This window comes from Cynoglossus semilaevis, chromosome 16 (genome assembly GCF_000523025.1).
Source record: "Cynoglossus semilaevis isolate Cse_v1.0 chromosome 16, Cse_v1.0, whole genome shotgun sequence".
In the NCBI taxonomy this organism is placed as follows: domain Eukaryota; kingdom Metazoa; phylum Chordata; class Actinopteri; order Pleuronectiformes; family Cynoglossidae; genus Cynoglossus; species Cynoglossus semilaevis.
In genome coordinates, this window is record NC_024322.1 from 7,774,125 (window position 1) to 7,787,649 (window position 13,525).

General features: G+C 39.4%; 1 protein-coding gene and 1 long non-coding RNA gene across 4 annotated transcripts; one reads left to right on the forward strand and one right to left on the reverse strand.

The window, feature by feature from the left end:
* Positions 1–655: 655 nt before the first annotated feature.
* LOC112488298 (uncharacterized) lies at positions 656–9,654 on the reverse strand. Of its 3 annotated transcripts, none has more exons than XR_003052208.1 (3): positions 9,513–9,654; positions 2,862–2,940; positions 656–2,772 (listed from the first exon to the last, which is right to left on the reverse strand). It is a non-coding gene; the product is annotated as an uncharacterized LOC112488298 (long non-coding RNA). The 3 variants fall into 3 exon arrangements; XR_003052209.1 differs by having other exon boundaries at positions 656–1,987; positions 2,570–2,940; XR_003052207.1 differs by having other exon boundaries at positions 656–2,940.
* LOC103391947 (G-protein coupled receptor 183) lies at positions 5,920–10,883 on the forward strand. The gene is made up of 3 exons (XM_008328437.3): positions 5,920–8,739; positions 10,012–10,526; positions 10,604–10,883. Exons 1-3 carry the CDS (start codon positions 8,385–8,387, stop codon positions 10,757–10,759), a joined length of 1,026 nt encoding a protein of 341 aa, XP_008326659.1. The 5' UTR covers positions 5,920–8,384; the 3' UTR covers positions 10,760–10,883.
* Positions 10,884–13,525: the final 2,642 nt, after the last annotated feature.

The following is a 13,525-nucleotide window of genomic DNA, read 5'->3' on the forward strand; positions in this document are numbered from 1 at the left end:
AAATGTAGCCACTAAAGAATAACCAGTATTTCTGCCCCCAGTGACGGTCAGCCTATAAATCCAGAATGTGTTAGCACCTTTATGACACACACACACACACACACACACACACACACACCCAGGGCATAAGAAAGCTGTCACCACAACATTTGTTTTCCATTTTTCACCACTCCAAGCACTTCAGGCTGAGGAAGGGAGGGAAGGAGACAAGGTGATAAAAAATGTACCGTACACCAGCACTAACTATTTTGCCCTGTGGTGAATGTTGGTGCTCAAACAGATGGGGCCAGCAGTGGTTCACTCCTGTTTTATTTGGTGTAAAAGGATTGTCCATATTTCCATTCAACAAGCTCTCACCTCCACACACGCCTGCCCGTGGCTCTCGCATGAATATTTAGGGCACAAACACATACAGAGTGGTTTTTTCACACACACGTAATGTAATGTGTGTCCTGAGATTTACACCAAGGGTGTTCAAGTTAAGGCCTGTGGGTCAATTGCAGCCCAAAGATGGATCTTCCATGGCCCTCAACTTTTTAAGATTTGTTTTTTTGTTTTAAAGTAGTAGAAAGTAGTAGTAGATTGTTTTTTTGCTGTTCATTGTATCCGTTTGTAGCTGTCAGTTTGGTGGACCAGATTAGAAAACTCAGTGGGCCGTATCTGGCCCACATGCCGTAGTTTACCCATGTCTGACATAGAGTCTTTTTGCCTTAGTTATGACTTTTGCTTACTTCTAGAAAGAACTTCTTTCTTGAACTTCTTTAAGACAGTTGAAGTATTTTGGAAACACGTCTGATTTTCACCCAAAGTGTAAAAGATCACAGGAAGAGCCTCGGCTCGAAGGTATTTGACCTTATAAAACTGGACTTTGAAACAGTCTGAACACCACAGACATCCATCCATGCACGTACGTCACAGCTGCTAACACAGTTTCACATTAAGGCCATTCATCACCAAAGTTCTGAGCTAAAAAAAAAACAAAAAAACAAGTGCACGTCAAATGAACTGAGAGACAGGGATGACAGAGGTGCCTGATCTGACCCACGCATGGTCGTAAGCCGTTACACCTCCTCCCTCCCCGTCCATCCTACCGTAAATAGATCAAAGCACATCTGTTTGCATGTCTGGCAGCCACACATCTATAATTGTTAAAAAACCGGCCTTTAGTGGCTCAGAGCGAGTCATCAGACGCTAAACCGTTTGGACACAGGAGAGGCTACAGCATATGACCGAAGCATGGCCATCCTTAAATCGCTGGACAGGGAATTCTCTGGAGCCACCATGATGGCCGTCTGGTCTCTGGTGGACTGAAATAGATATAACAACTTCAGCCCAGGGACGGGTGCCCAGAGGGGTCAAAGCTGACCGTGCAGCTGAGGATGGTCAGAATAGAGAACACCAGGATTATCGTTAGATCTGAGGAGACTTTAGGTCAAAGACAGAAAATCACACTTGGATGTGTGAACAATGTTTTTCAAAGAAATGTGTCCCAACATGAAAGGACCTGTCTTCAGCAGAAGACACAGAACAAGGAGAATAATTAGTGGTTTTACAGGAGGTCCAAGTGAGTCGGAGCTGGCCCTGGTTGAATGAAGGAGTGAGTGATACGAGAAGCCTCAAGTCGGCCACTTGTCACGGTGTGACACTGATTCAGCCTAATGAGTGTTGGGCTGTCACCATACATCTGCCTCTCATTCACTTGTAGAGTCTGGCAGAGTCAGAACCTGCTGGAGTCACTGTGAGATGCTGGAACTGGAGACGCCGTCGCCGTCACAACATCAGCCCCAGTTGGCAGATCAGGGGAAGTGAGAACTTCTTCAGGAACAAGAGAGAAACAAAAAAAAATCACAAAAAAAGTCTAGACACTAATTTCACTTTCAGTGGAAAGAATGTGAGTGTAGTTGAAGTGATCATGTAGACAGAGGTTTGAATTAGTGCAGAATAACAGGATCACGTCGGAGACTTGTGTCTTCTGCTGCTTGGTTTTCTGTTATTAAAAAAAAGAAATACATATTTCAATTAAGTTTAAGTTCACATTTAGTTCTAGGAATTGTGTAGCTTTTTGGTATTCGAAGAACGTCTAGGTACATTCTAGCATCCTGACCTATCTTAACAAATTTAAGCCATCTAATTATACCAATTTGCTGTTAGCTTCTAGCATGACTAGCACCTTTGGTTAACTCTAATTTATATTAGACTCCTCCAGGAACAATTATTTGGCTTTATCTATCTATCTATTTTGTATTTATTTGTTGTTTATTCATCATTCGGTGCTAACTTTTTAAAAATTGTACTGATTACAATTCTTAAGCTGCATTAACATCATATTTTAGTTAAACTTAGCTATTTCTAACAAACCTTCTGTTATTATAGTCAAAGCCAATGTTAATTTGTTTGGTTTATTACTGCTAATGGCTTTAGATTAAATTAATATAAATGTAGCCTTTTTGGCATAAAATATGACATATATAAAATATGAAATTCTTACAATATTTTCTCTCTAATCTTGGACAGTCATAGAGTTCCCACCCATAACAAATCACAGAAATACTTTTTTTTATTTACTTACTGTTTTGATGTTTCAGTGAATGTATTTGAGTGTTTAAGATTAAATGGAAGAGACAACAGGACTTGGCTGAGGAATGAAATGAAATGTCCTCTAAGTGATAATGATGATGAGGTTTGGACATCTGTGGTCCACAGAGGACAGCCAGTGTTCCCCATCTGTCCTGACTCTGAGCAGCTACACTGAAATTCCTCGCGGTCACCCTCCTGGAAAATAGCTCAATGGTTTACTAAACATCAGTGTGGCGGCAGCACCAATTATTGTTAATATACATCAAATAGTCTGAGGAACAGACCGATCACTGCGATGACGACAACTGTCAGTCTGCTGCTCCACAATGAAGAGGTGAGCTGCTGAATTAATTAGTCCTCGATCTGTGAAAAACAATAACGCAAAAGCAGTGACAATTTTTAAAAACATGCACTTCACCTCAGATGACCGGCGAACCTGCCAGGACTCGGACCGCAGGAACCAGGAACCCGTTTTCAGGACCAGGCCTGAGTCACGGGCCACTGATGACCACAGGCTTTGTTGATGTGGAGGATGTATATTTTAGGGAACATCAATGAAAAGGAACAGAGAACACACACACAACAGCAGTTGTTCTATTGTTTGACCTTATGTTCCTGAGTTTTGTTCTGTACATACTGAGAGCAGGAAAGAACAGCAACAGCTTTGCACAAGTTTGGGCTTCGTTTACAGACTCTGAATAAAAGAAGGGAAGAAAATAACGTCTACTGTAATGTCACATCTGCAGTGCTGGAGAATTTTCATAGCAGGAAAAAGTGCACATGCTGGCACACCTGTCATGGAAAGGACAGTGTCGTGAAACCTCATGTGGAGAACTTTCAGAACCTGTAACTGCAAAATAGTCCTGCTCCAGGAAAGATTCTGATCTCACACTGAAAATAATCCTCGGTCCAGAGACTCAGTTCACAGTTTGGTTGATCCGATGTTTGTTATGTTTGTTGTTTCTGTAAGATTTGTAAACCTGGTTAACTGTAAAATTTTGGTTCTGTTCATAGTTTTCAACTATTTCTGTTGCTTGGAGACAAATGATGTTGTTTGCATATATTTTCATATTCTTAATTATTGTAACTATTTCCAACTTTCTTCAAGTTTTCAGCAAACATACATCTGTTTTAGACTAGCTTTGCTGTCATTGGGTAGTTTCAACCTCTTTTTTTAGTTAGATCGTTAGTTTTATATACTGTATAGTTAATTAGTTTATTATAGTTCAGTTAGATTTTAGTTAGTTAGTTCTTACTAGTTTGAGTTTCCTCTGTTTTTGGTTTACTTTCAAATCTGTTTCTATAAAAGCTAGTGTACAATCCGTGCTAACTAGTTCTGTTGGTATTAGATGCCAAAAACACAAAACCAAATATATATTAATTCCTAATTCTGTTAACATAAGGGTTTCCCTTCAGGGTGTGGGTGTTAGTTCCATGATGACTTTAGGGATTTGATTTGATTTTTTAAAGTATGGGCCATTGATGGTCCTTCTCCACCACAACCAGGTGAATGGAAGACAAGAGACTCCATTTGGACACGTCTCCTCTGTCTCTCCACACTCACTCAGTTTCAGTGCAAACATGTTCGTGTCCTCTGGCTCAGGGGATTTTAATGGAGCTGCTCATCCCTAATAAAGGTGACACATGTGAAGCAAAGTGTGAACGGAGAGTCTTCACGCGAGCGTGCTGGTGTGTGAGGAGGGGAGGTGGTGGTGATGATGAGAACAGACACGAGCCACATGAGGCCCCCTGACAATGTAGGAGACCCCCTGCCCCTTACCATGGTGTGTCCAGCAGCAGACACACTCACACACACACACAAACAAACAAAAATGCAGTTATGAATAATTCACTACTTTAACAATTATTATTATTATAGTCGAAACTAAATTCAATTAAATATTTAAAATATACATTCCCTTATTTTAATTCTCAATATTTGTATTTTTAATGAAGAGGATGGATGGATGGATTTCTAATTATTGACTGCCCTCTAGTGGCGCCAAATGTTGTAGCAGTGCGTATGCCTGTATACAGGATAGTGCACATGTATGCTTAACCACGCAGTTTATTTATTTTATTATTATTATTTATTTTAAAACTAATAAATAAAATAATAGGATTTTTTTATTCTTACCTTGCAAAAAATAATTAAGTAAAGTAAAATAAGATCTACTTATACTAAAAGCAAACTAGCTTATTATTTTTCCCTCATACATTCATGCATGCATACATACACATATGTTACATGGACTATACCAGACTTTATTTGTAAGGAAACAAAAATCCCCGGTGGTCTTCCCCGGGCCCTCTAAGCTGCCCACTGCTCACCTTGGTGATGGGTTAAAAGCAGAGGCTCAATTTCGTTGTATCCCCGTGTTACAGTCACAATAAAGACTATAATTTAATTTAACTTAATATGTTTTGTACTGTGATGCAGATATCAACTCTAGTGAAGTGTCAACACACCGAGACAACATTTCGGCTGCTACTCCTCCAGATTCTCCAAACTCCCCAACACTGATGGTACAGTACACCAACACTTTTTTCTCTAATAGTTCATTTAAAAAGAACCAACATTTGATGGATACAATGACTATTTAGCTGTAGTGTATTATTCCTTCAGACATGAGAATTATTGTTTTTATTCTTACAGTTTCTGTACTAGTTACTGTATCTACAGTAGATACACTCAAAGACTCCATTAGGATCCATGGCAGCTCACTGCAGCTGCTGTGATTAAACAGACATGTTTTTACTGGGACCGTGTTTGGGGGAAATCTAAGACAAAACTCATTTTGGCTGCACATCTACCAAAAGATCTCAAATTCGGTCTGCCACTATTTATGGAAGCCTGCTGTTCCGCTCCACGTCGTGTACGCTGGGAGTCGTTCTTACTTTATCTCACCCGCACATCAGCGGCGATGATGGTGCATTTACTGTGATATGCCTTCTGGGGTGCTTTTTATGGGCTGCACTTGCACCATTGAAGATTGTATCCTTCTGTTTGAATCAGTTGGGTCTCCCCCTTGTTTATTTAACCCACCCTGACTCAACCGCCAGAAAAAGGTCACATTTCTGAGAAGTGACTTTCATACATGTACCATGCTGTGTCGTCACTTTCAATTTCCCCAGAGCTTTCATATCTGGCCAAATACAGTGCCCCTACACATATTTATTAGTAACGAATATTTTACAGCTTTGGGGTGACTTTTGCAGTTTATACTGGGGAACATCAGGCCTGAGTCTATGGGACCATCGCCATCTTTCCATGTCTTGTCCAACTCATAGAGCCCCCCCCCCCAGACACCCAGTGAGTTCTAACTAAACCACTGTCTTTTCCTTCAACACACACTCTTCCAGATATGAGAAGCTTTATTACGTGCAGAAACTTGATGGAGCATGAAGTGTAGCACTGAAGTTCAGTAAGCTCCAAAGCTGCAGGTCACACTGTGTGAGCTACGGCCTGGTGGTGACCTAAGTGGGCTGTACTGTAACCACATTTGACTGGTGACAATTAATGACCTTTAGCAGTTCCAACAGCCTTCTATTTCCATTACACTGACCTTCACGGTTTTGCTGGACAATCCAGAAGAGACACTGGGGCGGAGTCACTACTTTTACAAGAATTTATAAGGAAACTTTAGCCAGAACAACAAACAAAAGTGAGGCATTTTCTTTAATAATAAGAAAAAATACTAGGGATGGCTTGATCTGATAATGAAAATCGATATCGATAATATAACCGACTTTGGTCAGAATTTCAGGATCTAACACATCTATAGCCAATCTAATACACAAGCCCAAATGCTCAATTCCACTTTGCGTGAAATGTCGGATTGATATCGGTATAGGCAGATACTCTAAGCTCCAACGGACATGAAAACATTGCCTCTATTTCCTGAGAGGGCTGAAGACCTGCACCACCTATCAGACATGTCTGAGGATGTCATGATACCTGGTAGCTAGTGCCATCCTGTATGCTGTTGCATGCTGTTGCAGCAGTCTAATGGTGGAACATGTGAAAATACCCAATAAATTTATCTAGAAGGCCAGTGACGTTGTGGGGCTTGAATTAGACTGTGACGTTGGTGCCAAAGCTCAGGTCAGTGACTCACATCCTCTCCGTGAGGGGCTGGTCACACACAGGAGCACCATCAGCACCAGACTTAGTTTACCAAAAGAGGGACACAGGAAATGAGACTCTTTATCTTCTCCCATATTATCAACATCAATATGTAGCAATATGTGTGTGTGTGTGTATATATATATATATATAACAGCATGTTAATTTCAATTTGATTATAGTTATATCATCTCATTTCTTTTACATGTGAACAGGAGGAAACAGCTAGGCCTACAGTACTGTATATAAACCTAACATTTAATCCAATGTTTCTGTTCTTCAGACTTTCTTCATTATTTGTATTAAAGGTTTCAGGCTGCTGCAGATGCAGCCTTACGAATGCACATCAAACCGAGTCTGTTTCATTTGCTGAAGTTCTGCTGCAGAACTCTCTCTCCTCTGCTCAAAGCGTGGTGATATTGCCACATTTAAACCACCGTGACTTTTCTCAGAATCCTAACGCTGTTGTATTTCTTCACTCCAGTTTGGTGGAGCTTTTTGATGGTTGACATGCAGACGCTACATCGCTCTGATATTCTTACAAGTGCTGGTAATTTATCCACATATCAGAGCAGTGTGACAACTTCCTCCTGCAGCATATCTTCCATCAGTTTCACCTCAGGACTGACTGCACGTCTGTCGGCTTTCACTGCCAAAGTACCAAAGTGCAGAATTGAGAAACCTCAGAGGCAGGAACCTTAGAGAAAACCTCACTATTTAACACAAACACACGAGGGACACATTACAAGGTTGACATTTATATTGGCAGCAATTAGACATTGAAAGCAACAACTGTGTCTCATATAAATGTGTTGATGCTGATACTAAAATAATAGGGTTTATTTAGCTTTAACCTGAAAAAGATGGCAACAGTACACCACAGCCAATAAATTAGGTACACTACACAACAAGTAAGTAACAACAACAAGATGAACTCCAGCATTTGAGATGACTTTAGGACCACAGCACAGACAAAAACAAATAATATAAAGTGCTTATAAAACTGAAATTTTTTATTCCTTACCATTCTTTAGTTCTTTCTTAGTTTAAATCGATTTTTCAAAACTTTCAGTTCATTTGTCTGACATTTTCTGTTTCAATATTATTTGAAGACATGCTGAATATACAATACAATGTACACAAGTGGGTATAGATTCACAGTCGACAAACTGGTGGGAACACACACTGGCCTTTAACCACAGGCATGTCACACGGGGGACACTTTAAACAGACAAAGACAATGATTCCACCTTGAAGCCAATACTGGAACACACATACTGTACAAATACTAGTGGGAAGAAAATACTTCTTCACTTTGTGATATGTTCAACATATTATGCCTTTCTTGATGAATCCCAAGTTTGACACATTTGAAGATCCCCAAAGTGTGCCACTGCCTACACAGGCTCAGTGCACCAGTTAGGTGAGAGGACAAAACATGATGTCAACAAAGAGAGGTGGGATTTAAACACTTCACTTTTTCACTGATGATGCTCATCTGCTACAAACAGAAGTTTCAACTGCACTGACGCTCATCTTCATCTTCAACTTCAACTTCATCTCTTACTGCAAGTATGAACACTAAGGCTCAGCTAACGTCTGTCTCTTTGACCAATCTTTACTGCTTAGTTTTCACTGCACTGACTGACATGTGTGGTCTTTCCAAACTCTGACAGGTGGGATGGCTGCTGACAACATCAGCATCACCATCAGCTCGGCTGAAAACCCTCTCAACCAGAGCAGCTGTGATGTGTTTGTCTACCAGAGGTCGGCTGCCGTCCTTTTCCCCACTTTCTACTCGGTGGTTTTTGTCATCAGCGTGTGTGGAAACAGCCTGGTTCTCTATGTGATGTGCCAGAGGAAGCACAAGTTCAACTCCACCTCCATCTATCTGGTCAACCTGGCGCTTTCTGACACCCTGTTCACACTGTCGCTGCCGAGCAGAATCACCTACTACATCCGTCACTTCGACTGGCCCTTTGGTGACTTTTTGTGCAGACTGACCACGCTGCTGTTCTTTGTAAACACATATGCAGGTAATATCTTTGACTACACGTGTAATGTGTAAATATATATCTTTAAAGTGAGTTTATGGAAACTTCCATGCAACAAATCAGGTTAAAATACTTAACCCTCGGGATATCAATGAAATGGCTTAAACAATAAAGTTTCTGTTTTTAGATATTATGAATAACAGTAAAATTGTAAACAAAACACAAATACATATATATATATATATATATATATATATGTGTATATATATATATATATATATATATATATATGTGTATATATATATATATATATATATATATGTGTATATATATATATATATATATATATATATGTGTATATATATATATATATATATATATATGTGTATATATATATATATATATATATATATGTGTATATATATATATATATATATATATATACACACATATATATGTATATGTATATATATATATATAGTAAGAACTGGCATTAGGTCGTCTATTTGTACATAAAACATGTTTGAGTCTACTAAAACTACATTGTTGTCCTGAATAACGCTAACAGTGTTAAGCTACACACAAATTATGCTTTCATTTAAAGGTTAAATGTTTAAGTGTGGATTTCCTACTGTAAGCGTTTATTATTATTATTATTTAATTCCAAAAGCATCATTATAGAGGTAACACTGCCACCTACTGGACTTAAATTCCAAGATCTACATCAAGAGTAATACCAAAGGAAAGAAATATAGACAACATACGTGAAAATTAATTACCGGTTAAATTCATTATATAAGTAAGTCGGTACATACCTCGAAATTGACGTCACGGTTCGATACATTTACGGTGTCTTGTTAAGTTTGTGCACTGCAGAATAATATATAGAATCATACGCAGAGACGACGACAGCAGCCATGCTTTGGTTCAGTGTCCTTCTATTATTATGTTCCCCACAACAACAACATGCGGCTCATACAGAGGTCCTATCTGTGGACGTCGTCTTCAATGACAGAAATATGGGGAGTCACTAAAAAAATGTGACTAAGAAATATATATATATATATATAAAAGAAAAGTAAAAGGAATTAGAGGGTTACATCACATGAGGCTTGTCTGTGCTAACTGCTCTTTAACATAGAATTACTGGAATCGACTGAGTGACATTAGCGAGCAGCCATTGAGACCCGTTGTTTGTGGGTGAAGTTGGACTTTGTTCTGAACCATGGCTCACTTACATATACATACCATCACAAACCAATATATATACTGCATATATAGTTACAGTATAAAATAGGATTTGATGTCCAACAGGTATTGCTTTCATGACCTGCATCAGCCTTGATCGGTACCTGGCCATGGTTCATCCCCACCAGCTCCAGTGTTTACGCAGCACAAGGGTGGTCCGAAGGGTCTGCTGCCTGATCTGGACTCTGGTTTCACTGCAGATCGTCCCCCTGCTGTTTCGTAACTTGCTGCAGAAGAACCAGGAGAGACGCACCTGCATGGAATACTTCAACTTTGATGGCTCTCCGTTAACCCCATACCTCCTGCTCCTGGCCTGCACCGTCTCCTTCTGCTCCCCACTCCTCATCATCGTGGGCTGCTACACCAAAATCAACCTGAAGCTAAGAGCTGACGCCAAGCAGAACTCTTTGACAGGCCGCTCCAAGAGGAACCACCGGGCCAACACCATCATTCTCCTCATCCTCCTCACCTTCATCACATGTTTCAGCCCCTTTCACATCAACATAATACAGTTCATGTCCAGGAAGTTATATCAACAGCCTGGCTGTGAGGAACTGAGAGCTTTCAAGACGTCTTTACAGGTAGAAAGTTGAAACTGGTTTCACACCTTATTTTTAACAGCTTTTTTTGTAAATTGAAACCTTTCTCTTTCCTGCAGATAACGGTCGCTCTCATGAATTTCAACTGCTGCTTGGATCCTGTCATCTACTTCTTTGCCATAAAGACCTACAAGAAGCGTGTGATGAGGATCTTTAAGGACTATCTGTACACCTCCTCCAAGATGACAACAGAGAACAGCAGCAGCAACACATGAGTGCAGCCGCAGCACACGGCGTCAGGGTGAAGACCTAGTTTAGGGTTATTTTGGGCTCACACGTGTCTATTTTTAACATCTGTCCCTGAAAATGAGTGAGAAATAAACAAGGATGCTGATTTGAGAAATGTGTCAATCTTGATGGTGATTTCTTTTCCCCAGCTGGTCTTACATAGTGATTTATTTCATTGTGCAAATATACAGTATATGATTGTTACAAAGAATTAGGAGAATATAACCTATTTGAAAACTAGAAACATTCAGACAGATAGCATGGTAAAACGTTACAGGAATCAAAAGATTCATCTGTATATACTGACAAAAGTATCTTATGGTTAGAACAAAAAGTCAAATGTGAGCCAAAATAACTTAAACTGAAAAAAGAGAAGCAAAAATAAATCTTGTTGTAGACCAGAAATGAGAAAACAAAAATAAATCTTAATCATCAAAAACAATCTTGTTGTAGACCAGAAATGAGAAATATTCCAGGATTGGCCACCAGGGGCCTGGCTTTGTAAATGCCTTCTTTAACTAGAAGTAGTAATTGGAATTTAACAACAGCAGCTTCTCCAGTATGTGTGTACAATAAGAGTGTGTGTGTATGTTTCACAATGTGTGTGTGTGCCAATAAAATACATACATATGTCAAAGATGCCAGCAGCTCTCTACCACATCTGACTGTATGTGTGGGGGGGGGATGTGGGTGTGGAGACATAAATACCAGCACCACTTCCTCACCCACCTTTCCTGCTCCCTACAAAGGCCCCACAAATTGTCCTTTCTCTCTTTCTCTCTCTCTCTGAGTGAATGTGTGTTTTCACACACTTGAACAGCTGCGTGGTGTCTTATATTTAACCTTAAACACTTCCTGAGTTTTTTGGTTTTGCATGTGGCCTTGAAAAAACATGACAGATTGTGAAAACACACACAGACATTTTCTACAGGATATACTTGCAATTTACCAGAGTAGAAGATACAGAAAACACCTAAAAAAAAATCTAAAGTGTGTTTTAAAATGTTTTCTTCAAAAACCTCCAGTAATGACCTGGTTCAGGATCCAATAACTGTTGTCTGGTCTATTAGAAATGGTCCAGACAATATTGTTGCTGCTAAATTCAACAATACAACAAAACTCATCAGTTGAACTATACTCAACTCATCACTATCAGAATGCTGGATGTGAATTGCATTACTGACAGTTATTCAGCTCAGCTTGTAGAAGGTCCTGGTCTGGAGCTGTGTTAGAAACAGTGATGCAAATGTCACTGAAGCCACAGCATCTGTACAGTGTCTAAACACAACACCATGGAAACATGTCAATTTTGTTTCACTCTTAGATTTTAGTAGGTCTATAAAAAATAACAAAATAATTTCTGTCCATTTGCCTAATCATTTCAGCTGTATTTTTTTTAATGCAGCTGAAATGATCTTTAATGATTTTTATGTCTCTACTGACTTAAAAGAAAGAAAGAAAAAGAATGATTCACAACCAAAAACAACGACAGTGCTGCCACCATGTGGCTCAGTAAAATTAAGACAGCATGTGCCCTGCTATAATATACTTTTCATGTAAAAGAAAACAAAAACCAGACCGTTTTGTTCAAACCCTATAGCTGCAATACTCAACTTTGAACACAAGAGAGAACAGTTGATCAAAGAACGCAGCCAACATTGGCACCTCTGACACATGGCAGCCACTCTTCCTTTGCTACACATGGACTACGTGTGCAAGGCGCTGATGAAAGCGGGTAATGAATTCATTATTTTGTATTTAATATGATCATAAATTATAACTAACCCACGAACACAGCGCCCACATCCATGTTGCTTTTCAAGTTCCTCTGCTGTTTATCTTGAGCAGGAAGCCTGGCACAAAACAGTGGGCGATTACTTAAGAAGTGACGTACTGTACCTGACTCGAATAGCTATTATAGTACGTTACTGTTTAAGATAGTTATTAATAACTTTTATTTTTAGAATGGGTATTTTAATTCAAACAACAGAGTTGTAATATTTGAATAACTTACAGGACTCCTGTGTGTTCTTCTTGGCCTTAAGAAATCTGTTGGCCATGTTTCAGCAATAAGTTGTAACTAATAACTAATTTGTACTATGTTTTGGCTATGCTTTAGCTCAGTGGTCTCAAACTCCTGACCTGGTGACCTCTTGGGGCACATCTGCCCCGTGACTGGATTTCAAAATAAACAATAAAAAATACTGTCAGACAAAAATGTGTTTTTTATGTCTTTTTTGAGTGTCTTTCTCACAAGGTGTTTGTCCAGAAAAAATCGGACCCTCCAACAAATGTAGTTGGTGACCGCTGGCCTACTGTTGGCAGACAGAGTGTTTAAAACAACATGAGTACCTGGAAATGTGATTCGTTTTCCTGTATGTTTCTTGCGTGACAGAAACAAGTGCAGTGGCCTGTAAACATTAGGCACCTGTGATGATGATGATGAGTTACAATATTGTTTTTCTTAACACCTAAGCAACAGATTTCCTGTGAGGTAATCTCAGCTGTAACATTTCTTTACTCCAGTCCTGTACTGCCTACACATATTTTCAGCCAGACAGAACTGTATTCTTTCAGCTTGGCGTGTGGAATTCAAACCATCAACCATAAAGTCCATGTAAAACAGAGTTTTAAGTGATCATAAAGAACAATCTGTAAATACTGACATCAGGGGCCATAAGCGTCAAGGTATCTGAATTACCAAACAACGCAAATAGCAAAAAACAAACTTCTCCCTGAACTTCCTGTGAAAC

What these genes read in the sequence shown, in the direction of transcription:
- LOC103391947 (XM_008328437.3), top strand. Translation starts at nt 8,385, where the DNA reads ATGGCTGCTGACAACATCAGCATCACCATCAGCTCGGCTGAAAACCCT. An exon ending in CTTTGTAAACACATATGCAG is followed by an intron (nt 8,740 to 10,011) that starts GTAATATCTTTG and finishes GATGTCCAACAG; the next exon opens with GTATTGCTTTCATGACCTGC. An exon ending in CTTTCAAGACGTCTTTACAG is followed by an intron (nt 10,527 to 10,603) that starts GTAGAAAGTTGA and finishes TCTTTCCTGCAG; the next exon opens with ATAACGGTCGCTCTCATGAA.